This window comes from Lytechinus variegatus, chromosome 1, assembly GCF_018143015.1.
Source record: "Lytechinus variegatus isolate NC3 chromosome 1, Lvar_3.0, whole genome shotgun sequence".
Classification (NCBI taxonomy): Eukaryota; Metazoa; Echinodermata; class Echinoidea; order Temnopleuroida; family Toxopneustidae; genus Lytechinus; species Lytechinus variegatus.
Genome location: NC_054740.1, coordinates 34,715,482 through 34,741,280, shown reverse-complemented (window position 1 = coordinate 34,741,280; position 25,799 = coordinate 34,715,482). Strand labels below are relative to the sequence as shown.

The 25,799-nt window shown below is 36.7% G+C and overlaps 2 protein-coding genes across 4 annotated transcripts in view; one reads left to right on the top strand and one right to left on the bottom strand.

Moving 5' to 3' along the window:
- The window catches only part of LOC121412420 (putative oxidoreductase GLYR1), a 55,010-nt gene extending 51,610 nt beyond the window's left edge, over positions 1-3,400 (top strand). For all 3 annotated transcript variants that reach the window (XM_041605246.1, XM_041605233.1, XM_041605240.1), the window contains 2 exons: positions 1,102-1,226; positions 1,773-3,400. In XM_041605246.1, the coding sequence (XP_041461180.1) occupies positions 1,102-1,226; positions 1,773-1,847 (200 nt within the window). In that variant the 3' untranslated portion in view covers positions 1,848-3,400. The remainder of the gene's footprint in view (positions 1-1,101; positions 1,227-1,772) is intronic.
- Positions 3,401-6,898: 3,498 nt separating this feature from the next.
- Positions 6,899-25,799, bottom strand: part of LOC446166 (embryonic blastocoelar extracellular matrix protein precursor) — a 45,912-nt gene continuing 27,011 nt past the window's right edge. The window contains exons 8-22 of the mRNA XM_041605225.1: positions 25,385-25,549; positions 24,703-24,885; positions 18,331-18,464; positions 16,056-16,208; positions 15,360-15,536; positions 14,928-15,183; positions 14,239-14,573; positions 13,721-13,922; positions 13,167-13,271; positions 12,843-12,970; positions 12,332-12,466; positions 11,818-11,944; positions 11,159-11,346; positions 10,630-10,776; positions 6,899-10,197 (exon numbers count right to left, since the gene is read on the bottom strand). Of these exons, the coding sequence (XP_041461159.1) occupies positions 9,775-10,197; positions 10,630-10,776; positions 11,159-11,346; positions 11,818-11,944; positions 12,332-12,466; positions 12,843-12,970; positions 13,167-13,271; positions 13,721-13,922; positions 14,239-14,573; positions 14,928-15,183; positions 15,360-15,536; positions 16,056-16,208; positions 18,331-18,464; positions 24,703-24,885; positions 25,385-25,549 (2,858 nt within the window). The 3' untranslated portion in view covers positions 6,899-9,774. The remainder of the gene's footprint in view (positions 10,198-10,629; positions 10,777-11,158; positions 11,347-11,817; positions 11,945-12,331; positions 12,467-12,842; positions 12,971-13,166; positions 13,272-13,720; positions 13,923-14,238; positions 14,574-14,927; positions 15,184-15,359; positions 15,537-16,055; positions 16,209-18,330; positions 18,465-24,702; positions 24,886-25,384; positions 25,550-25,799) is intronic.

Genomic DNA, 25,799 nt, shown 5'->3' with positions numbered 1-25,799 from the left:
AAAGGTGTTATTTTTACACTATTATTTTTTTAGCCCAAATGATTTTTAGATCGTGATAAAGCTGAATATGTATGATTTAAAATGGTATAGGTTTTAAAATAAGAATTGGTTTAATCGGGTCAAGAACACTGCACTCTGATTGGTCAAAGAGACCAATGGTTCCAGTGCCTGGGTTCACGGGAAGGTCACAATCCCCATGTGGTAATCTCCTCAAATTACCTGTGCCTGTTGTTTTGTGAGCCTTATCCAGCCAATCAGAACTCTGGATTTCATGCTACTCCAAATTTTCAGTTATTCAGTTTTGTACCTTGATGGGAAAAGTGTGATCTTGACCCGATTAAAAGGTGCCACATATCAAGAGTGACATTGTGAGAAAGTACAGAGTTCAGAATTGTGGTGATATAAGTATCATTGAGGCACAAAATAAAAAAGTTTTGGACAATTTGCAAAAGAAAATGGAGGAAGAAAATTCAGTTTTGAGGTGCATTTTCAGGCCAGAATTCACCTATTTATCAAAATATTGTATACAAAATATATGACCAATATGAAAGAGTAACATTTACTCTATCTGATGGTGCATTGATATTTCATTTGACTTGAGGTTAAAACAGGTAAATTCTTTATAGAGAAAGAAAATCTCATGAATCACAAGATTTTGCAAGGAGGATTCAGCCACGAGATGATTTGGATGAATCTGACCTTTTTGCTCATTAGCATCTAGGGACCTGCGGTCTGACTGTTATGAAATCATATGATATGAGTAATGATACCATGGAATTAATGTGATGTCATGAGTTTATTTGTGAAGAATCTGACCCTTTTTACACTTTAAAGTGAATGATGAATTTTGTCTTAATTTATATGAACAATATGAAAAATGTTGCCAAGCATTGTCAGATATATAAAGGGACTCAACTCTTTCTGAAAATTCACTTTGTGGAGCATATGTTTCTCACAGTCAGTGATGCCTCCAAGTAAGTAATGCTCTTATCTCAGCTTTTGTGATTCTTGTGTTTTAAAACAAACAATGTTGTTGCTTGCATTTACAGCATCTTACGTTGACAGACCTTAAATGAGTTATCGTCTTCTTCATTCCTATAGCAATCCTCGCCAACAAGTACCCACCGGCTTTCCCTCTGAAATACCAACAGAAAGATCTGAAGCTTGCACTAGCTATGTCAGAGCAGGTTGACCAACCGTTACCAGTCTCATCAGCAGTCAATGAGGTAAGTCAGAAAGATATTACCTGGGGACGTTTCATGTAAGGACTTGTCGGACGTTGTATCCGACAAGTCCTATTTTATCCGACAGTTGCCATAGTAACAATACTTCTCAGCCAATCAAAATCAGGGAGAGATGTCAGATCTGACAACTTGTCAGACAAAAATGTTGATGAAACGGAAGACCGGATGGCCAGTATTTACATTTGTATACGAAGTGAAACCATGGCTTAACATGGTTTAAATTAGTGTGATATGTGGCCATCTTGAGACAGATATGTTAGTGGTGTCTTTGTTGTAATGTTGCTTATGATTAATAGACCCATATTGGTGATTACAATGCCTTTTTACTTGCATTAAAAGCAACTTTTTTACAACAATTTTTAGACTATTTCTTCCTGTAGCCTAGCTTAGCCGGGTAATATAGGAGCGCCTTGAGCACCTAACAAGGTGGATATGTGCGCGATATAAATACCCTATATTATTATTATTATTATTATTTGAAATAACCAGCATTTATCAAGTCATTGAATTGTTCATTTTATCTTGCAGCAATACAAGAGAGCAAAGAATATGGGTCTTGGAGACAAGGACACATCGGCCATCTACAAATCATTAACCCACTAAGAGACTGGATGCACAAGACTAGCTCTGTGCTTTCTCATATTCCAAGATCCTTGGCACATGTTCCACCCATCGCCCTCGCCTCCATCTGTAAGATCAGAGTCTATGGGGAAAAGCAGTGCTGAGCCGTCAAAGGTTGAAGATAACTCGTTCGTGGATCGATTGCAAGAAGAGCTGCTATTGCCCAATGGGAGTGGGGCAAGAATGTGTCACTGGGATTATCCTTTCCAATCGGAGCTTTAATTGCGAGGGTTATTTTTTTTAATGAACAATATGAGGTATCAGGTCCCAAATCATGAAGTGTTGTGTCAGTGATTTTTACTGATAAATTTGCTTTAAGCCAATAACATTCATAGATTTCAGCAGCTTAAAATGATTGTCAATCTTTTTTAATGAAATGTTTTTAAAATTATTTATCATGACCCTTTGATAAACCTTGAGATTTTAATAGTCCTATTTGCTTGAATACAATCATCCATTTTTATTGGATACGGAAAATTAATACATTTGAACATTTGAATTGTTTTTTTATATTCAAATGTGATGATCCAGTATATTTGTCTAGTATTTATTTTCCTGAGTAAAATCAATGTCAGTAATTACTGCTTTGATCATACAGATAATAACTCTTGAATGGCAGGCACGCTCCTTACCAGTGATGAAGGGGGGGGGGGGGCGGGGCAGGGTTGCGGCCCTTTGTATGTGTACAGCATTCTCTGTATAGTTCAATGTTTTTTAATAGAAGCACTTTTTCAAGAAGAAAAAGGGCAGTTGTTTCATTTGTATGTACAAAAAACAAAATCTCCATCCCTTCTCCTAGGCGCCTTTTGTACAAATGCAATTCAAATGGAGAATTTAATATTTGTGTGAATATATGAATGCTTGTAACGATTAGCGCCCATGAATTGATTCCATGGGATAGTATTATGTGTGGTTATGTTGACAAATTCCAGAACTTTGTGTTGCCAATTTCTTCATAAATTTGTCCAAGTTCCTATTGCTGAAATGAATTTAGGTAATTGCCATCAATTTTCCACAATAGTGTTCTCTGATTTTAATTGGGCAATGCCATCGAATTTCAAGAAAAAGAAAAAGAAGAAACTTCTGTGCATCTGGGCAAGTTGTCCGACCAGGGGAGCATTTCATGGACATTTGGTGTCTGACAACTAGTCGGATCTGACAACTTTCCTTGAATTTGATTGGCTGAGAAGCACTATTTCTATGGTAACTGTAAGTTGAAACGTCTTGTTGGATGAAATGTCCGAGTCCTTTCATGATACGCTCCCCTGACATCTTTCTTTGATTTTGCTTGGCTTCTGAGAAGTACTGTTACTATGGTAACTGTCAGATAAAATGGAACATGTTGGATATGACGCCCGACAAGTCCTTTCGTGAAACACTCCCATGGCCCCGTTTGGACCTCACTAATGTGCTTGGGCCATCATTATCTAAAATCTTCACATATGAACTCAACTGAATGAAGCAGTCTCTGTCAGTACAAGCAAGATGCCCTGTCGTACCAAAAAATAAGATAAAATTGTTAAAGGACAAGTCCACCCCAACAAAAACATGATTTGAATAAAAAGCAAAAAATTCAACAAGCATAACTCTGAAAGTTTCATCAAAATCGGATGTAAAATAAAAAAGTTATGACATTTTAAAGTTTCGCTTCATTTTACAAAACAGTTATATGCACATCTTGGTCAGTATGCAAATGAGGGAACTGATGACCTCTCTCACTATTTCTTTTGTATTTGATTATATGAAATATTTTGATTTTCTCGTCATTGTCATGTGAAATGAAGCTTCATTCCTCCCTGAACACGTGGAATTCCGTTATTTTAACATTTTGTGCTTCAGGCAAGGAGGTCCTAATCATCAAATTTGTAAAAATTGAAATACACCTGTATTGTATAATTCAAACAATAAAAAACAAAAGAAATAGTGAGTGAGTGACATCATCGACTCTCTCATTTGGATGTAACTGGCTTGTTCATATAACTATTTTGTTAAAAATAAGCAAAATTTTGAAATGTCATAACTTTCTTATTTTACATCCGATTTTGATGTAATTTTCAGCATTGTGCTTGTCTGATTTTTCTCTATTGATTCAAATCAACATTTTTCTGAGGTGGACTTGAACTTTAATAAAAAAAAATAGGAGTAATCATTATTACCCCTGAAATAATTTATATTCTTTGAACATCTCAAAGTGTACCAATCACTTAACACTAGTTAAGTTTGTTACAGGTTCCATTTCAATATATTGTATTCAAATCATGCTCTTCAAATACATTAATTGTATTCTGTATAAGCATCAATGATTCTATGAAGTGTCTGGATGAATGAATGGGACTTGTCAATGTAATGGCTTGTGAAGAATCCGGTTCTGATTTCTTCCATGAGAGTACTGAAATTTGTTATCCTAAAACCAATGGCCTCAAACAGCAATTTTCATTTTGTAGTTGGTACACTTTTAAGATGAACATATTGAAATCAAAATCTTGCTTCTCCTATTGTCCCACTTCCTGGAGGGAGGTATTTTAAGATTTTTCAAACATATTGTATACTGCCGGCGTCAGCACACAATGAGTATTGTCTTTTATCACACATGTTACGAGTGTTTCTACTCTTCCCGACTTTTCTTTGATAATGAGACTGGATAACCCCTTTCAGGGAAATAGTCAATTTTCAAAAGTCACAAGGGGTCATTTCACTTTGGGTAATTTCAAGTCCCATGTTGATGTTGGACGCACAATTTGGATTGTTTCCTAGCTCCAAAACTCATTCTGAGTTTACAGAAAGGATACAGATCACAGTATTAACTATTGTGATGGTTGGATGTGCACAATTTGAAGGGAAAAATCAGCTGTTACAGCTGTTAGCACAACATATTTATTCAAAGATCTTTTCCCCAAAACATGAATTGCTAATACAGACTAAATGTAGCACTCGTGACAATTTTTTTCTGAAAGGTTTTCTTTCTCATCTCATTTTCATAGAATTAGGAAGTGTAGGAATTCTCTTGTTAATTTACAATTTGCATTTATTATTCTGATAGTATTTGTAAATCTTTTCAACTCTGTATTGTTTTATTATATTTGTTTTGTACTTTGTCTGGAATTAAACATTTTAGCGCATTAGTTTTTAAATAAAATGCTTGTTCCTTTTTGTTTTTCCATTACGTCAAACCCCCGTTTGGAGAAAGACCACAGTTCAGATTGCAAACTGCGGTTTTATACCCCATTTTCCGTTTGTAAATCGAAAAACTCATTTCCAAGCGCCGATCAACCCTTTTTCGCCAGGTAATCCCCTCTTTCTCAATTTCACCTCCACAGGCCAGTATATGAGCAGTGAGCGAAGGACGAAATGATAAACAACAGCTGTGCTATTACGTAAGACTTCTCTGCCTGTAGTAGGACCTTCGGAATGAAATTATTGTATTCGATATTTAATCACGTTTTCAAAGGCATATTGTATTCAGAAATCAAATGTTCATTTGTTGTTCAATGTTCAATTTCGAACGAAGAAAATCAACCTCAAAATAAGGAAAGTAAGAGTATAAAAATGACGGCATGGTTTGCAGAGAAGCTACCGTTCTCACACATTGCCCATAGAGCTCTATGCATTGCCATAAATCCATCGTGTGTAGCCACCTGCTGTGACTGTATATGCCCGGGCTGTTGTGTTACCTCCAGACCGAGGTCAAGAAACGGGTGTTTTGATACTTAAATTGCTTACTTGGGGCAGTTAGGATTTGTCCTAGAGAAGAGAATTGATGCATAGGAAACGGGTATAGTATTCTTAAATGGAGGTTTTCGTCATGCTTAGTATTGAGGTAGAGTGAAGAGAGTGATATTTGCACTAAAGGGGAATCATTAGTTTGGAGCATTCTATCTCTTGGGAAAGATGAAATAGTCTTTTATACAGTATTGAAATGATAATTCAGGTAATATACCTTTCATGCCATATCCACTCTTAGCATAACACTGTAAATTCCATAAGAAATTAGGTACAAAAAAGTTCATGATATTTTTTTTCTATTTCACATCCAAATTTTATGAAGTTTTCATTGTTATGATTTGTTTTGAAAGTCCGTAATCCAAGTCTAAATATCTGGATATGCCCCCATGAACAGATTCACCTCACACAGTAATCACCCTTGCCCCTGACCGTCCCTCCCTCGGTCCTAGACCTCAAAAGCCCTTATCCCTCCAAGGCACATGCTCATAGCGCCATACTCCATTTTTCTTCGCTAACTGGTCCTCCGCTTTTTCCAAACGTAAAATCCGCATGACATTCTCCATCTTCTTCCTATCCAACTTCACACAATATATCGCTCTCACAATTGCTCTCTCTGTCCTTAAATAATTCCCATCATTCATTTCACTCTCCATTACACATTTCCACTGGTGACACAAACATTTGCTCCAGTCTTAATACCTAAAAGAGCAAAGGGTTAGAGTTTGGATTGTAATCAAGTTTTTTGTTCAGAATAATGTAAAGATTATGATTAGGGTTTATTTAGTTTTGGAGGTTAGATTTGACGTTTGGCTTAACATGCAGATTCTCCATCGGAGCAATTTGTTGCCAGAGCAAAAGTCATGGAACCATCTCACCATCCGTCCAACTCCTTTAGCATCTTCCACACAAAAAGTTTCAGGGATCACCCACTTTCTACCTATGCCACATGGGTCTACCTCTCTCTCGAACACTTCCCCCTCCCTCCATCCAACTTTTGTCTGCCCCAAAATTTACTCTTGAATGCTTTCTTCCAGTTTCAAACCTCCAAACGAAATCATCAGCATACAATATCTCTCTAATCAAACTACCTTATGCACTCTCTGTAACTTATCAATCATAATTGTGAATATTAATGGTAACAATACAGAACCTTGATGCACACCTCTCTTCACCTCAAACACTGACATTACTCTCATCTCCACTCCTATTCAAATCAACATATAATTAAGGTTTGGACAAGGGTTTAAAATGTAAATACTAGCCACATAATAAATAATCTATAGCACAACAAAAATAAACCAGTAGAAGCATTTTTTCCCCGCCAGGCCGATACAATTTTATTGACAATTTTTCAGAACCATCTTCAATTCAAAGTATTATATTAGAATCTATTCAAACTCTGTTGGAATAGGTGGAGTAAATTACATTACAATGAGACAGGATGACAATCGTTTATGAATGCTCTTTGTAGAGATTAAGATGGTTTGAAATTTGGAGAGAATACCTTGTGTTAACATGTTGAACAATATTGGTAATACAAAATAGTAGCCCTCCACCTCGAGCCTACGCACAAGTTTGATTTAAAAGAATCATAAACTGTATCAATAAATCATACAGAGGCTCCTTAGTCTCTCATAGCTTTAACTTGTGCAAAGTAAAAAAAAAGGATGAATTCATACAAGTTAAGCAGTTTGATAACAAAGGAACAACAAAAATGGTTCAATAAACAGAAAAACGCCAGAAAACATGATTTAGTATGGGTTACCCTTATCTATGGTGTATAGATATTATGCTTGGAAGACACTGATATTGTAAAGGCATTTGAGACAGGTGTGTGTGTTTTTTTTAAATAAATTAGATATAGGATTGTTATCAGTGAGAAATTCATTATATTTATTGTCTACATAATGCTCTTGATTCTATTATACTGGTCCTATTTTCTTTAGTTTTGTGAAGTGCATTTGAATGGATTAAATCTGTCTACATTGAGCTGTGCACAATAGGTTAAGAAAACTATGTCTGAAGGTGTGACTCTCATTCTAAAAAAATGTGACAGAATGATTTATTTTCACAGCGGATCCTGCATTTCTCGGGTAATACAGGTCAATCCAGGCAGAAATTGTGACAAAAATCACCGTCTTTGAAAGGAGGATTCGACACTTTCAGACATGATTTCTCGAACAGGGCAAAAGCTCTCGTTCAAACATATAACAAATAGAAAAATATTAAACACAATTTTATAACAAAGAGACATACAAAGAACAGCCAATGGTTACACACACAATGTAAAAAAAATAATTTTACAGAAGAAAAAAAAACGACAAAAAAAAAACGGGATGAGTTTAAGTACATCATTAAAATGTACATCTGCAGCATTTTGCACATGAAAGGGTAAAAAATTTGTGGCAATCATTCCTTAAATCCACTAATGCGTTGAAATAGGTGGCTTCAAAATGACACATTTTCAGTGGCAAGGTGGTTCACACGAGAGTAAATATGCTGCATGATGCAGCCATCTGAACGCTATGAAACCCACAATGGATTATCTTGTTCAAAAATATATGACAGGGAAGTATGATATACAAATGCTGAAGGTGTCATGATTAAACAATGTATGGACTATATAAACATTGAGAGAGATTCTACTAAACACAAAGATCCCCCAAATTCTTTAAATAATACAAACCCTGTTACCAACGGTGTGTTGTTGTTTTTTTTTGTTAAATAGGGATAAGGCACTAACAAATGCTCATTAACGGTACATAAAGATAAGTTATGAATTATCTACAAGTCAATGGCTATTATATTAGGATAAATAGGGATTCTGAGAGAAGAAGTAGAAATTTTGAAATTAATAAGAAGCACCAATTCAGAAAAAAATAAGATCAAACTCATCATGTTTGCTTAGTTTAGACTTGCATAGAATATATAAAAAAATGCCTTTGCATATATCAATCTACATACAAAAACGAATATGCTACAAAAATGTTCATGTTAATACACATTACCTACAATAAAATACAGTGAATTGATCTAAATTGATTCTGAATCAAAGAAATACTTTATGCTCCAAATTTGCGCAAACAAATCTATACATTATCAATAGCCTAATATAAGCTTAAGTACACTGCGAGTGATTAACAATACTATACAAATTGCTTTCTACAAATGCTACTTGTTTCGTGTTCAAATCTAAGTGGGAAATTGGTTGATAAAAACATTAAAACACAAGTGTCCTCAAATTTGAACCTTTTTTTCTGTCATAAAATGTACACATGTGCTGCATTTTAAAAAGAAGACAATTTCAATAGGATTTTGCATGATATCACATTAAATATCTACACATGATTAAAATAGCCGGTTAGTTGAGAAACTAATTGTCAAAATACACTTAATTTTTTTTGTTGGTGTAATTGTAACATGTGAGAAGAAAAGCTAAGCACATTCTATTCTATAAAAAATTGCACTAGATGAGACTATGATAAGATAAAAACAGTAGTGAATTGCCCAGGAGGAGAAAGAGAGTTTTGTATAAAAACTGCAAGGGTTCCATATACCAATATCAATACAATATGAATTGTTGACTAGCCTACAAGTTAATGACCTAGTATTCGTTATTTCTTACAAATTCATTCGCAATTAGAGACTATAATATCTTTTTACAAAATGAGCACCTTTATGAAATACACACAATTCTTTTTTTGTTTAAAAAAAGAGAAAAAAAATAAAAGACTTTTTTGTCAACCTCTTCCTCTTGGCGAACCTAGAGTATTTTTTCTGTAATCATTCTAAAGATAGCATCAAGTAAATATATATTAGAGAAAAACAATTTGATCAAAGCATACACAAATATATAAATTACAAACAAAAAATCCTTCCAGGGCATACATCACATCGTGTCTGGGAAATATATGTCATATGGCAGTTTCTCATTCCCAATGTGCAGAGACAAGAAAAAGTGAATTGCTACAGATTAGGGTGAAAAGTAGAGAAGAATAAGTTGGTTATCTGTATCAAAAGTCCGGCAGCATTTTAAAGTTTTACTTCACAATAAAAAAATCATGATCTTTCTCAAGTGACAATGAATGTTGCAAGCCCTATAAATTTCAATCTTCTTCTGCCATTAATATTTTTCCTTTTTATTATTTTTTGTGTGGAATAATTACATCCAAGTGGTTTATAGCCATTAGACTTCTGTGTTGTCATCAAAATGGACATTTGAGACAACCTTTGCGCTACCATTAACCACTACAACAGGTTGTTGCTTGGCTTGACGCCGCCTAACAACCACTCCTATTACAAGTGCCACAAGAAGTATAATAAGAATAACACCTATAACGACTGCAATCATAACCACATTTGTGCCTTTAGGTGCTAGCTCATAAGTTCCACCGAGGTTGTTGTCGACATCTTGAGGACCCTGCAGAGCAACACGCTTCATGTTGGTTCCTTGACCCTGAGCAGGGTCGACCAGAGCCTCAGAATTGGCCTGTCTTCTCTGTCGGCTGGAGATGGCGTGATGCTCAGTTTCCCGTTTGCCAATGCCGGATGATTCTGATGAGCGCATAGAATAGATGGAGTGGAGATACCAGGTGCGGCCGTAGTCAACCTAAAGTCAAATCAAGATACGGACATGGAATTAGATTTGTACTATCCCATCATTTGATTTTCGCAAACACATCTGAATAAAACAAGTTCAAATCATGCGAAAATGAACAGCATATATTCTAAACAGCAATTTAAACAAAGAAAAGGGCTAAAGGAACATCTGAATGTGGGGTATTTTACCAAAAAGCAGAAGATACTGGTGAACTTTAATAAAATAACAATGCTTTTGGAAAAGATGGCATCAGGTGAAGGTAGTTAGAAAAGCTGTTAAAACTTCTCCAGGTTTTAAAACCAAATGGAGCATCTTTACCAGAAAGACAGACTTGAATAATTAAGCTGGGAACTCAAGATCACAAATCTACAGAACTTAGACATGGCAAAAGAACCTCTTAGTGATAGACCCAAGAACCAAACAGTGATGATAAAAACTGACCTCAAAGAGAGCATCACTGGCAAGTCTGAAACCATCAGCACCTGGCTGCTGTACAAGCTCAAGATCAGCAGCATTATCAATAGCAAGGGTAGCGTTGAAAGGAAGTCCGTTGAACTCTCTCACAATGGTATCTGGTGCTCCACGATCCTGCAGAAAAATAAAGTGTTGAAATAATTGTCAAGTTTACTACACTATTATATCTGAAGAGCTACTAAAATATTCTCAGTTTGTGGCATGCACAATAATTATTTGAAATTCCTAACACTTCTTCATGCTAGCTTTCCTCCATGTGTCCGAGTGTTTAGAACTTTTTTTTCCACTTCTGTCTCTTCTTTTGATACAGATCTAAAGAATATTTTGTGATTGTATGTGTAATATTCATCAAAATCTTAAGATGGCTTCAATTTATTTGTATAGATCTATTCATAAAATCCTGTGTAGTTCAGTCCCTAGCTTTTAAACCATATACTTTTTGGCAAACACTCCTCAACAAAATGATGACGACAAAATAAAAGGTCGAATGGCTTACCAAGATCTTGAAAGCATAGAGAAGGTTTGGTGTATCAGCAACGCATCCATACTCATTAGCAGCAGGGTTGTACTTGGGGATGTAACCATCACGTCCGGTACACAGGAATACCTTCTGGATATCAAGGTTGAATCCGGCACCAAGGTTTTGGACAGGGTCGACGTGGATACGTCCAAAGATGGTGTCACCTGGAAAATCAAGAGAGAGCGAGATTGTTTGAGATTGGTTGGAAGGTACATTATGGGTTGAATGTAGACTGGAATGATGACTTTTGTCTTTGACAACATCTTGCCATTTTCAGAGTTGCACCATTGTATGCAGTTTGTTGTTTATAAGCTCTTCTTCACCTTACAGATATGTCCATTTATTGTATCAATGGAATGAACAAGTGCAGTATTTCTGCTCCAATGGTCCTGCACAAAGGTTTAGATACTGCATAATATGAATAATTTCTTGTATTTTCAAGACACCTATCAGGGTACAACTTAAAAATAAACTTCCAGAATACATGATGTAGCATCTAAACTAAGGAGTTCCAATTTTGCTTCATGCAATTATCCTATGTCAGAAATACAGGATATCATCAAAGGCTAAATGCAACACTCACTATCTTCTTGAGCTGGACTTAGTTTAACAGTTGAACCAGTAATTGCTCTTACCTGGGTTGTAGGCGACATCACTGCCCTCTCCGAAGCCCATTGAACCGTCAGACAGGTAGATGGATTCCTTGCCAACAAGGACAAATTCAGTGTTCAGGCTGTACTCCTCGGGAACTGGGTCACTGACCTGAAGAATACAAGTAAAACCATGTTATCAGATGGTGACCTTCAGCAGCGGCATTTGCCACTTACAGAAAGACAATATCTAGCTTCTCTATTCATCCAAACTTTAATCGAGGCAAGGTAGGTTTGTACCAGCTACCGTGTTGCTAAAAAATCTCGATATTCATGTACCAGACTCTTGGCTTACATAAATTCTCAGACTCCAGATATTTGACATGTTAATCATTTAAGATTTTTAAGTTTCATCATTCTCATTGAAGAATTTCAGCTTTGACCTTTGTAACAACTTGGGTTCAAGTCCCTTCATTCCAAAAAGATCTTAAATAAGGACAACCGGGTGACCATGTGCAATGGCCTAGGAAAAAAGAAAGTTCTCTGCATATCAACTTACCTGTTGGAATCTGATGGGGAGCTCGAAGGTGATGATATCCTCAGGGTTACAGACGGGTGGTTGGCTGTAGACGGTATTAGGTAGGGTGGTGCAAGGAACCAGCTGGATGGTGTACGTTCCACTGTAGTCTGATACCTGTATGATGGAGAGAACAATGATGAAGATCAATGATAATGACTTGGGGCAAGATAAGAATGGATTTTGAAACTTTATGTTGTTGCAAAATAAGCTGAGGTCTTCCTTTTATAAGTATACAAGATGTATAAAACCCTTAGAATTTCATCAAGACAAAATCTATTATATGCTTTGTGAATAAAAAGAAGTTTTCAGCTCATATCATAAAGGTATATCTTGTTATACATCAGCTAATTACTTCAAAAATGTTTTGAAGGTAATTCTCAGCTTTGTAATAGCTTGATCGATCTTATTTCATCAACTTGATGTTGACAACTTGAATTATATTCAATAAGAGAACAAAAAGGAACTGGCAATAACTGTTTGGACAACTTACAGAAAGATCAGAGACGAACTGCCAGAGCTGTTCAGGCTGAGCATAGGTTGGTTCAGTCCTAAGAAGAGACAGTGAGTAGGTGATTCCTGGATGATCGATGGAGTTCACAGTGGATACAACATCGGTAGCTGTCAAAGGAAAATAGAGATGAAATAAGAATTTGCCAAATCTAACATGCTAACTACAGCGCTTTTAACATTATGAGTGAAAGAAAACTTGAAATAAGATGCTAGTGTTAATCAAACTGTTTAAAGAGTTGACCAAAAGCATCAAACAAGGTGAAAAATTAATTGTAGTCTACTATATTTTGCAGAGCTGACTTACATTGATGTGACTGGACAAAGAGACCATTGAAGAGAGCCTCAGTCCTGAAGTTGACAACAAGGCGGCCATCCTCATCAATCCTCATGCTGGTTGGGTACAGGTTTCCTATGCAAGAAAAAGAAAACAAATACTATTACATTTTTTGCACATCAGATATTTAACCAGAAACAGAGAATAAGAACAAGTATGAAAGTTAAAGTAAAAGTATTGTCACTACATCTTTGTGAATGTGGAATATGAATAAAACAAATCAATCAATAAAAGTCCAATGATTACGGAAAAAGTGAATTTGTGAGTAAACCAATTATAATCAAATTCAAGCTTTTTTGGTGGCAGCAGTGGGATAAAAAAGAAACACAATTTTTTGAATTGATATTTGTTGGATAGAATTTCATTACTTGAAGATTTTTTATTAAATCAAAGCTAATTGAATTAAAAAAAATATTAACAAATAAAAACAAAACAAAATCAAATTCTTTTAATTCTGAGACAAATAGAAAAACTTAAATATAGATTGACAAACTGATGAATCAAATGGTTTCTGCCTAGCATACCTTGGAGTGACTGAGTTCCAGTTGTGACCTGAGATCCAATTCCGTTCTGCCAGAGGATAGAGGTGTCATAGACAAAGGTAAGCTGCAGGGTAGACTGTTGGTCAAAGTGCTTCCAGCCTCCAGTAGCAACAGGTGAGTGGAAGACGAAAGAGACGAAGAGTGGGATCCTCATGCTCACGTAGGACTGGACAAGATCTAGCACCTGTAAATATAAGAATGTTTCAGCCATTCAGATCTAGGTCCTATGTTACAGAAAATCTGCTAGTCATGTATAACAAATTTCAACCCAGGAATTTAACATTTTAAGCAGAAATAGATTATTAGTCATTAACAAGATTTAAATTCTCAACATCAAATTTATGAAGCAATATGTTCTTTCCTGAAACTTATTCCAGAGGTATAAATTGTAAGCTTTGATATTCTTTGCTCCCTTTATCAGTCATATCACACCTTTATCTCGGAACATAAATATAAAGTTTATTTTATGTCGAAAGTTAGGCGACTGCCTAAACACCTACCTGTCCATCAGTTCCAACCAAACCACCGCACTCATCCAGAAGCTCTGACATATCATAGTAGGCATTGAACTCCCAGAGACAAGCCTCAAGGTTCAAGTTACGGTAAAATCGAAGGGTCTCTTCTCCACGGAGCTCTGGGGAATATTGGTAAGCATAGGTGTCTCCAACAACATTGGGGTTCTTGGTCTCCTCAGTGATGAAGCCAAAGTCTGTTGGGATTTCATTGTAGTCCAGAAGGTTGGAGCATCGGTGGGTTCCTACACGGTAGCCATCCTTGCTGAGGGCAAGCTCAAAGTTAGATAGCTGACGGGTGGAGATGACGGGAAGCATACCATCTAGAAACAGAAGATGACAGTTGGAGGATTAGATTTGGTTTGTTACATAGTGAATATCCTGTAATTGCTCCATGTAAGGTTCGCTCAAGAGAAACAACTCAGTGATTTGAATCTGAATTGATATCGTTGATTTTAAAGAGCATTAATTTATATGTCTATACAATTGTCAAGGCATGAACATCTAATATTTCCTTTTTAGTCTGTCTGTCCTAATAAACTAAATATATACATTTATTTGTGAATCTGGAAGTCAACGCAGGTATCAAGGTGAGAAAGGCATCAAGAGATCTAAAACTGCTGACATTGCAACAAGACTCTTTCAGAGTTTATTTTCTCCTCATTTGAAATACTAACCAACATGAGGCATGGTGACAGTCAGACGGACTTTGTTGGGGTAGTCTGGGTCAGCAGGTCCGGTGTAGCGCATCCTGGCGGTGAATGGCTCGGCACCGATGGCGTTGGCAACTCGTGGCATACACATTCCATCTGTGGTGCTGATAACAATGGAATTACTTGGGTGTTCACGGCCGGCATCACCTTCTGATCCGACGGCACGGGCAACACACTGAACACGAGAGCCAGGTCCAAAGTAGACACTGTCAAGGGTGATCTGCAAGAGGGATGATGAGAATGGGTCAGAGAAAATACAGTGGCCGATATTTGTTTCCAACAGGAGGATGAATCAGATACTTTTAAGGCAACATGTGGTTCCTGAACAAAGTCAATGGGAATTACATATTTCAGTAGTCAGTGGCTTAATAGAATGAAATGGAATAGACTACTTACACTCTTAGTGGAGCTGAAGAAGGTATCACTATCAGTTTGCCTGAGAGGAGAGGTCACACCAGACTCTGAAGTGGGGGCAGATACCATCCATCTGAACTGGGTAACGGTGTCGTTAAGACCCTCAGAGTCACAGATGGGACCGGTGGTAGCAAAGTCAGGGTATTTGGGGTTGCAAGGCTGTGTAAGGAATGATAAAAATAAAGATCATTAGAACAAATGATTGGAATAACATTTCAAATAATATCAAATGGGCAGAATTCATATAAAATGCTTTATATAACAACCCACAAAAAGATGAAAATGCAGATACAGTCAGTGCCATTAGTTAGGGGAGTTTGGCCCAAAGAATAACTGCCACATTTTTCAAATCTGTAACAGGGTCTCCTATATAAAGATGGCTCCAGAATGACCCAATGTTCATTTGTGTTTCATATTTTGTATCAAAGATATTGACATCAGTATATATAACCACAAAAATTTTGTGAATATATTCATCTTTCATCAAAAATGATATTCCGACTCATGTTGTACGTGCTACACTTATTACAAAAAGAGTTAATTGTTTAATACACAGTAATTGTACCACCCTAGGATATGAATTGTACCCTCCAAGAGCGGGGGGGGGGGTTCTTCTAACATGATTTAGTACAAACCAGAAAAAATATATTCCAAGCACAAGTTCCTAAGACTACTTACAGACACACAGATGAGTGGGTAACCTCTTGGTGGGTTGGTCCTGGCATTGGGGATATCATCGTAATCAAGGAGGGAGACAACCACAGGCTGAGATGGGAAGGTGACTCCGGAGGCCTGGCCTTCTTGCTCAATGTAGATGATGGCATGGTTCATCTGAGAAAAAAAAAGGAATTAGATTTATTTTTAATCAATCATTTAATATATTCCCATTCTTTTATTGGTCATGTGGTAAACAAGAGTCTATTATAGGAACAGAGGTAAACTATGGGTTTTGAAAAGTAAAATACAAAGACGATTTCATATATAGTTATAGCTCATTGCATCCTATACCTATTTGGATACACATTCTGTGATTCTTGTATTCGAGATCAAACTACTATTGTCATAAGAAATGGAGCATTCCAACTGATTTTTCTTGTCTTTTATACTTCAGTTATTAAGAGGATATACATGTTTCACTTGGCTTCACAATATTTGTCTTTCATCAGGCTTAGAATCTTGATGTCATGGATCAATACCATCATGATTTATTCAAAGGATCAAACTCTTTACCTATTCTTCTCACAACCGTATAAGAACCCAAAAAAAGCTTTTTAGGAGATTTAAACAATGACCCTCATTTTCTTGAGAGGATTCAAATTCATATCCCTTCATCAATAGTTTCAATAACGAAGAATTCATCTATGAACACAAGACGATAAGAAAAAAGAAACGAGGGAAATGCAATCATCTGCATTAATGCATCTTCCAAAATCCCAATCAAGGGTGGGAATTCATCATTTGTTTTGCTGTCAAGAAAGTTGGAAGCCAGATTCAATCTTTTCCACCTTTACCATGCCTTTTCAAGGATGTGGCCTGACTAATCTTTGCATAGGCAAGATCATAGAATAACAAAGAATTAAAGTAAGTGGGGATTATCTCAAAGCATTTAAATTAAGCTGATAAACCTATCCATAAAAACCCATTTATAAGATTTATCGGATGTGGATCTCTGTTTAAAACCAAAAAGAATCAGATACAGACTGAATAAGTCAGGAAAGCAGTATTTAATGTATTATGACGGTCGTAATAGGTGACTAACCCACTGAACTACTGAATCATATCGACCAATTGTATTCTTGTCTGAACTCTTTCATAAATCAACTGAATTACATGTCTCCTACCCTTCAACATCTCATATTACAAGCATAACATATACATATGTCCTTGATGAAGATAATTCTAAAGAAAATGTATTGGATTTACTCTCAATACACTTACTTGAATTCATCAAAGACCCAAAATTTACTCCTGTTTTCATGACATTATAATCCTTGGGCCTGTTGCATAAAAGAAACTCTCAAGCAATTTTTTGCCAGAGTTTTTTATGGCAAAAGTTTTAAGCAACAGGCCCCTTGTATACAAAAATACAAATAAACAGGACAGGCTTGCTCTTTCAGAATAGTAGGAAATGGTTTTCTACATTTGCTTGCACCCCCCAAATAAATCATTGAGATAAAATGTTATCAAAAACAAGCACCAGCCTTTAGCAGGGCCCCAGTATATCTTTCTCAACTCCCTGAACAAGAAGAATACACCAGACTGATTTTGATGAGCCACAAGCAACCTTTTCAATGTCATTCTGGGTTGCGAGGGGATGCGCAATAATGTTACCAGAACCGTCTTTCTAATTCTCCTGGGGTCATTTAGGAGATCATAGGGGAAGGTTCATCTTTCCTTTCATGTTAACATCCAGATAATATTACCAAAAGACGTCCAAATCACTTCCTTTTCTGAAATCAACCCAGAAAACTAAGATTCTTTATGAATGATGTTTGAATTTGGGGAGTAATGCTATACTAGGTTAAATGATAATTATGTTGATCTGTTGAGAGAGTAGATTTTTTTTCTTTGCTTTTATTGGTCAACGAGCTACTGTGCAAGAGCGAAGGGCTTGCTTACCCAACCCTACTTTTTACCGATCACATTATACAATAAACTTAAGGGTAAGACAGACTTTCTCCTTTTCTTACCTTAATCAAGGTATCTGAAGCTATTTCTGATGCATTTATGTCAATGCAATGTAAACAGAATTAAAACTCACATCCAATACCCTGACCAGAAAATGTGGGTGAAAAATATTCATCCACATCTTTTCACTGACAATCAACTCATACTATTCTTTAAAAAAAAACGGAAGGCACGCCCAGTGCAGCACTTAATAACCTTTTCCTGAAAAAGCAATCCATGCAATACAACCCAAGTCTTGACCCACAACCTCTAGAAAGATACCAACCTGTACATCAGCAATCATCATTTGATCGTTGGTGATGTGAAGGGTGAAAGCCTCTCTCATCTCATTCCTGTCTTCATCTGGGAGGATCTCAATCTCAACCACACGCTCAGTGACATTGAATCCAAACTCAAGCACTGTAAAAAAAAAAGATAACAGAAAAGAATTGTTAATTATGCTACAGGTAGTGATACACCAATGTTAAGAATTTTTTCATTAAGTTACAGTTCAGGTTTTCAATCTGTTTGATATGCTGACACACAAAAATCTTCAAGCAAAAAAACTAAGATTATTGAGGTTCCTTTGATCCACTTTTCAGATTCGATATCTTTCAATTCTGACATCTTCTTTTAAGCTTTATTAAATATGCCATTTCATCTTCTCAAGAATGAAAATATACAGTGTATGTTAAAGGATAACAAACCCAGTAAAGCATTTTCAAAGATAGAAGAATACACTTGATACTACACTTCAATTGCACAGTAATACACAGGCTTCATATGTGGTCGTCCGAAAGGAGGGCATCTTTGCTACAAGTCAAACCATAATCCCCCTCCCGTCCCTCTCTCAAATTCAGCTAACATCCCCCTCCTTTCCTCCTCCTGTGAATGAAGGAAGTTGGTTGATCCTGTTCCTACAGCTAGGGGGAAGGCTAGAGTCAATCCTTTGCCTAAGAAAATGCAGGACTCTCAAAACCAGGAAGAGATGTAAGCCAGGATTAACCATGGGTCAACTTAAGACTTTCAACCCATCTACTGACACTACGATGAAAGCTCTCTCTTTACGTAAGCTCTCTTAAGTACGTGTTTGCCGTAAACCCAGGATTTCACTTGTTTCATTTGCCCTACAGCGCACGACGAAACAAAAGACGGAGGAGAAATTGGCATTTTCATCATTTATATAATTCAGATATTTTCCTTTCGATATCTTTTTACCCCCTTGTCTGGATGATAGGGAATTGTGTTTATGAAGCTGTTGTTTATGGGAGAGGAATGTCTCCTGTGAGGGTCTATATATTTATCTTTGATTTTTACTAAGTGTGAAGTGAATGTCTCCAACAGTGAAGATAACCAATCAATCCAGGCTCATATTTATGACACCTCTGATAAAAGTTCTGTTTATGAACAAAATTTTTTTTTTCTTCTTGCATTGGCCCCCATCCTTGCACAAAAGCCGACTCACTTAAAAACTGGACATTTCATTTCCCTTGCATCATAAGATATAGGCCTAATCAACATCCTCTATACATGCATATCAAAAGATCAGAAATGTACAAGAGTATACTATAATCCCTCATTTTGTCCAACTTCAATGATATTTTTCAAGAACATAAGATCAAAAGCCATTTTTTGTCATCTTGCTAAATGACATAACATGTGATACACCACATATACATGTCTGAGTGACAGTCAAGCCGTCTGTGATTCAGTAATGACCTTGATACGTTCTTGCGGTCACATGACTGCATTTCTCTCTTCTCTGTTCTGCATCTTCTACTCACTAGTTGCCATCGAGGGTGACAAGGTACACCACTTGCTATCACTGATTGGCCAGCCTGGCATTACTCATGTAAACTATGCGTACTTGGTTTTGAAGTTTGAATGGCGTATCACGGATGAAATACGATGATGAGAGGATACGGGGGTCCTGATATTAATGAAGATTATCTCATGATGGAAAGGGAAAGGATTGTAGGAAGTGAGAGGAGGGGAGGGTAAAGCTTCTTGGAAGGTCATCTGATGGCTGATATTTGGGAGGAGTGTAATGCATACAGACGGCAAGGTTCCCCACCATGTTCTTGCTCTACCCCTTTCACCCCACCCCTTTTCTCCCCCCATCCATTCTCTCCTCCTTTACTATTCATCTCTCCCTCTCTCTGCTTATAATTTTTAAATTTTTAATGAATGCATCAATTGCTTCTTTTCATGAGTATCCAATTATCTCTACAATATTTGTCTTCTTCGAATTCCCTCCCCTTTGGACTTTCTTATCCATGCCCATTCTTTCTTAACACCCCTTCTTTCTTTCCACCCCCCCCCCCCCCATCCTTCCCTATAGCCCTGTCTTCCACCCACATACTTATGGGAATGGTCATTCTGAAGCTTAGATTTTCATCCCTCATTTCCTAAAAAAGTTCTTTCTGAAAGCAGTATAAAATTTATTGGATTCATTATCCTATCAAACGGATAACAAGCTCTGAGTGGCTCGTCAGTTTCAGTTTCACAAGAAAGTGTTGAGAAACTTATGTTCTGCTGTTACCGAAGACCTTCCTCAGAACAAACTATTCTGCAATCCTATATTCTGTCTTGTCTTCTCATCCCAAATCTTCCCAGCGACATGAAATTGTCTTAAGATACCAGTCAAGATCACTCCCATTTTCCTTTACAACTTTCTTCATATGCAACAATCTCCACTACAAAATACTGCCCTTAGTTTAAATCAAAAGAGTTTTTAAAAAGTTTCCCCTTCTTTTTCTTTAGACCTTTTGTATAGTCACATAAATGTCCCCACAAGCTACATGTATCATGACTCTTTCCACATTTCCCCCCCTCAACAGTGGTTGTGGTTAATTAAAGTAATTGACTTGGTAAGAGTGTACAGTCAATTATAACATGGAGTGCTCTTGAAATTCCATTGCCTGTGTCGAAAATACTAACAACTCGCCACAAAAACTGCACTCTAAATTGCTTTTCCTTGCCCCGGTGTACTCAATACCAAATTAGCATGACGAGGTCCCACTATGCATCTGTTGATGGAAGTTATAAAAACTCATAACTCCACTGATTCAGAGATTGCCCATTGTGATTCGATCAATTTGTGAAGAGAGCCCAAGCAACGTGCTGCGTACTCCACTCAAACCACTCTGGCTGTGGCAATGATTTTATCGTCAACCGACGTCTGTTTTTCCGTTCCCCTCCCCCATGACGACGGATTGCGTTATCCCAACTTTAACTTTGCCCTACGCCATGCTCAATTTCACGGGGCAGGAAACTTTCATTCAACAAAGGAGAACAGGGAATATATGAAAGGATCAGAATTATCAAAATTGATTCTATTAGTGGAAATCTAATCTGATTTTCAGAGTAATGATCGCAAAAATAGATCAGGATTTTTGGAATGGAAAATATTTTGAAGTCAAACTTGGCAAAAAGGAAGCGATATGACATGAGATATGTCATTTAGTGATAGATGAACTCTATGTACACCTCTGCAATTTAGCTTACATGGTTTCAAAACTGGAAATGAATCTGGCATTACTCTTCCAAATTATTATGGAAGTGCTTTCAAGGATTTTCCCTATTTACTTGTCACCAAAACTATTTCAAGAAATTTTGGTTATTGCTTATGGGGGAAAATATTTCAAAAAAGGATAATTTTTTTATGAAAAAAGGGAAAACCTATTTAATACAACTGCAAAACTTCTTGTAAAATAGTCTCTTTAACAAAGTAATTTGTTTTGATCAGTGAGTAATTGTGGAGTTTTTGCACATGGGCAGGTTCAGGCGTCTCTGAGGTTTAACAAGCTTAATCCATCAAAAAGTTGCTACATAGCTATCCCACCCCACCATAAAACCTCTTCAAATTTGACCCTTGACCTTTGGTCTTGAGAAGACCCATTATAACATTCTTTAGCTCACTCATCATATTCGAGTCCCTCTATCAAAAATTTAAATGATTATTGCATTATGACAGATATATGCGAGATACTCTTTGAGCTTTCTCATCTTAGGATTCCAAACCATCCGACCTCCAGTGTAGAGGTCACGACCTTATGACCTCTTGATTGACAGGTCATATTCTGAACAGTGGCACTGAGTGTTAAGGGGAGGTAATATTACTGGTTGGGGGAGATTCATGAGCAGGGTGAGGATATAAATGCTGTTTTGAGCTAACATGTTTGATTTTTTTCTCATACTTCTCTTCATATTTCCACAATTATGCTGTTGAGGGATTTATATTCAGAGATTTCATGGACAGACACCACACAAGAATCAGTGGGTGGGACTACTGACAGATTGAATGCAATTAGAATTTGTATGCTGTATTGGCTCAAATAGTGAAATTCGGGTCACAGTCATTATTTTGAAAACTATCCTGTGTATTCTGTCTGGGTTAAAGGTCATGCTGAAATGAATACTACAATCTTTCCAAAACATTTTACATTTTATTTTATCATAGTTTTATACATCTTGTGCATTTATATGCATGCACGACCCCAAATATTGAAATTATAGAAACCATTCAAAATAAGGATACCTTGTCTTTTTGTCTGACATTTAATGATATGATTTACAAAAGTAAATTCCTACTCAGGAGAATGAGTTTCTATCTACAAAGAGCAAGCATCTTTGTGTTGAATTACTTTTTCAAATATACAGGAAAATAACACAGATTCTGAAATGGAACTTAATTAAGATATTCATACAGCCCAAACAATTTACCACATCCAAGAATACGTATGGTTGCCAATTTGGCCACACCTTCGTTGGCCTAGTTACTCATTCTAAAAACCAATCCCTAGCAGGTTACACCCTAATGTGGATCATTTATCCATTAAATGTCATGTTTTACCCCTTTACTGTTTGCCCCAACTAGGGATCTTTTACTTCAATTATAAATGAATGTTCCACATTTCATGACTGCATAAACGGCCTATTATAATGAAGATCATATAGATTTTGCAAAAGAGATAAACTTTGATTATCTGTCTGATTTTTTTTTCATGTGATTATCTCTCCCATCTATCAGCCCGTCTCATTAGACTACCCCCCCCCCCCACCTCTCCTTTTTATTCACTCATTAACTCTTTCATCTCTCACTTAAACAATTCTTAATACCTCTCATTCTCTCCCTCTTTCTTATTTCTTTCCCACAACATATATCCATGCAGTAAACCCCACAAAACATTTTTGTGTATATTTCATCTTCTTTTCCCTCTGATTTTCTTCTTTTATCACCACAAATCCCTTTTTCCTCTCCACCACCATCATTTAGACAACAATAACAATACTTCACAAGAACTTGCGTGACAAAGGCCTCCTAGCATTTTCCTGCCATCCCCTCATACAGGAAACGTTTAACTTTATCTCTTGTCTACATTTCTTAGTACTGGGTACACATAAATGCCAACTCGGGCATAGAAAAGATGCATGACCTCCTACATGGATTTATCCGACTCTCACTTAATTGTTAGTAAGGGAGAAAATATGGTTTGAACAAAGAAGGTGAATCATGGGAAATAACACATAATGATGAGAGCAAGAAAGGTATATGTTTGGCATGGAAATAAAGACGGGGGAGGGTAAGGGTCAATGGTAAATGTCCATATTCATTAATAGACCGTTTACAATGTTCATTGCCTGAAATTCATCCATTTCAAATAACAGAACCCATTATTTTGTAAACAAGATTGAGAATTAACTGTTGATAAATAAACGAATCATGACAAAACATTTGTAGTAAGCAAATGAGAGCCTTGCTAGGTTAGGCACAATTTCACATTCATGTGCTCCAACTGAATGGGCAGTTAGCATGTTCCTGAAATGTACTATTACAAGCAATTTGATTTACTGAGTACCATGTGGAGGATGAGGAAAGGGAATTCAGGGGTTAAGATATCTTACGAAGAATGCAATCAGGGGGATATTTACATTACAAACCTATGTGACCCAACTCCCTTCTTCAAAAGACAACAGCTCAGCTTTAAACATTGAAATTGTTTTGGATTATGAGTAATGGTTGGATGGTGATAACAAACTGTTCCTGGATGATTGATTTGGAGCTGTCAGGGGTGAAGGTAGATGGGTGGTAAGGGGGGGGGGGTAAAAACATGACTAGCTCCAGGGACTATGAATGACTCTGATATGAACTTCTAAGGTTGGCCCTGCAGTACAGGAGTGACTGTTTTTTAAGAGATTGGTTCTTAGATACACCATGTAAAGGTCTAACTAAATACAAGGAAATCTATTGAATGTATGGTTGATGAATGGTTATTGGACTGTGGTACCCAAATTGGGATGGATTATAACAGAAAGTGAATGATACAAAGTTCATGTAGGAGAGAGAGGAGAAAAGAGAAGAGGGCTAAGGGAGATGGGCAATGAAAAATGGGAGGGAGATATGGGGGGAGAAATATGCAAGTTATGAAGATAGAAAGATCAAAGACTAGGGAAAGATAAGCTGGATGTAGAGAGAGGAAGAAAAAGAGATGGAAAAGGAGAGATGGGAACACATAGAAACTGAGGGAAAAGATACAGGTAATAAAGATGATGAGATGGCGATTTGGGATGAAAGTCAGCGAGATAAAGAAAAAATAGATGGGAGATGGATATGTAGCAACCTCCTGACAAAAAGAAAATCAGCTGGAGTTCTTACCTTGCGAGAGAGGATTGTAGTCGATACCACTCCTGGCTGACCCATCCTTGGTGAATACACGGACGATGGAGGTCTGTGTATTGTCTCCCATACGGATGACGGGGATGGAGACGGTAACCACGGAGTCTAGATCGGTGGGTTCATCAATGCTGAATTTGGTCTCAGGGAACTTGATGATTGGAGCTGTGCAGATTGAAATAAGGAAAAGAATGACACACATGTTTCAAATAGCACTATTCTAAAAATTCATCTCTTTTCCAATATCCTGTTGCATTGAAACACATTTAAGAAAGTAGTGTCAAGATCATCGCTTCCCTAATTGTAATTCAAACCAATGTAATATTCAGTTTATCTATATCATTTCAAAACCTACCCCGTCACTATTAATTACTCAAATTTTCAATAAATTTGCATAAAATTATCATTAAAAGATCTGTTTTTCACACTAATCCATACATTATTAGCAGAGAAAAACAGTGATTAGAACTACATGATAGTGTTGATTTTGCTGTAACAGAAAATAGCAAGTGGCTCTATTTTTTTTTAAATTCTACTTACACTTGATATGACAGCTTTATTCACAGTAAGGGGTTGAAAAGACTTTTAAACTATCAATATGAACTTTACATAATTCAGCTAGGTTTTCAATATAACAATCATTCCATTATTTAGATATACATACCATCTCCAACATCGTGGACAGTGACAACTGTTACATTCTGTTCACCAACGACAGCAGGGACACCTGAAGCGGTACGTGGAGATCCAAGAACAAGACGGAAGGCTTCATCAGGCTCAAAGACATTGTCATCCATCAGCAGAACAGTGCAGGTCTTGCTCCTTTCACCTGAGAGTGAGAAATAGATGAAGGGGATAATGATTAGAAGGGTCAAGAAGAAAAATCCATCTGGTATGATAGAGTGTATTGGTTTTCATGCTTCGAACCTCGATGAAAACCATCCCATAGATGGCGGTTACATGAAGAAGAGAAGCACTAGTCATCAAAAGTTTATCATCTCCACCAAATGTGATATTTCAAAGACATTGGGTGTTCAGACTAAAACCAGTTCAACGTTGACAAGAATTGTTACACCTTT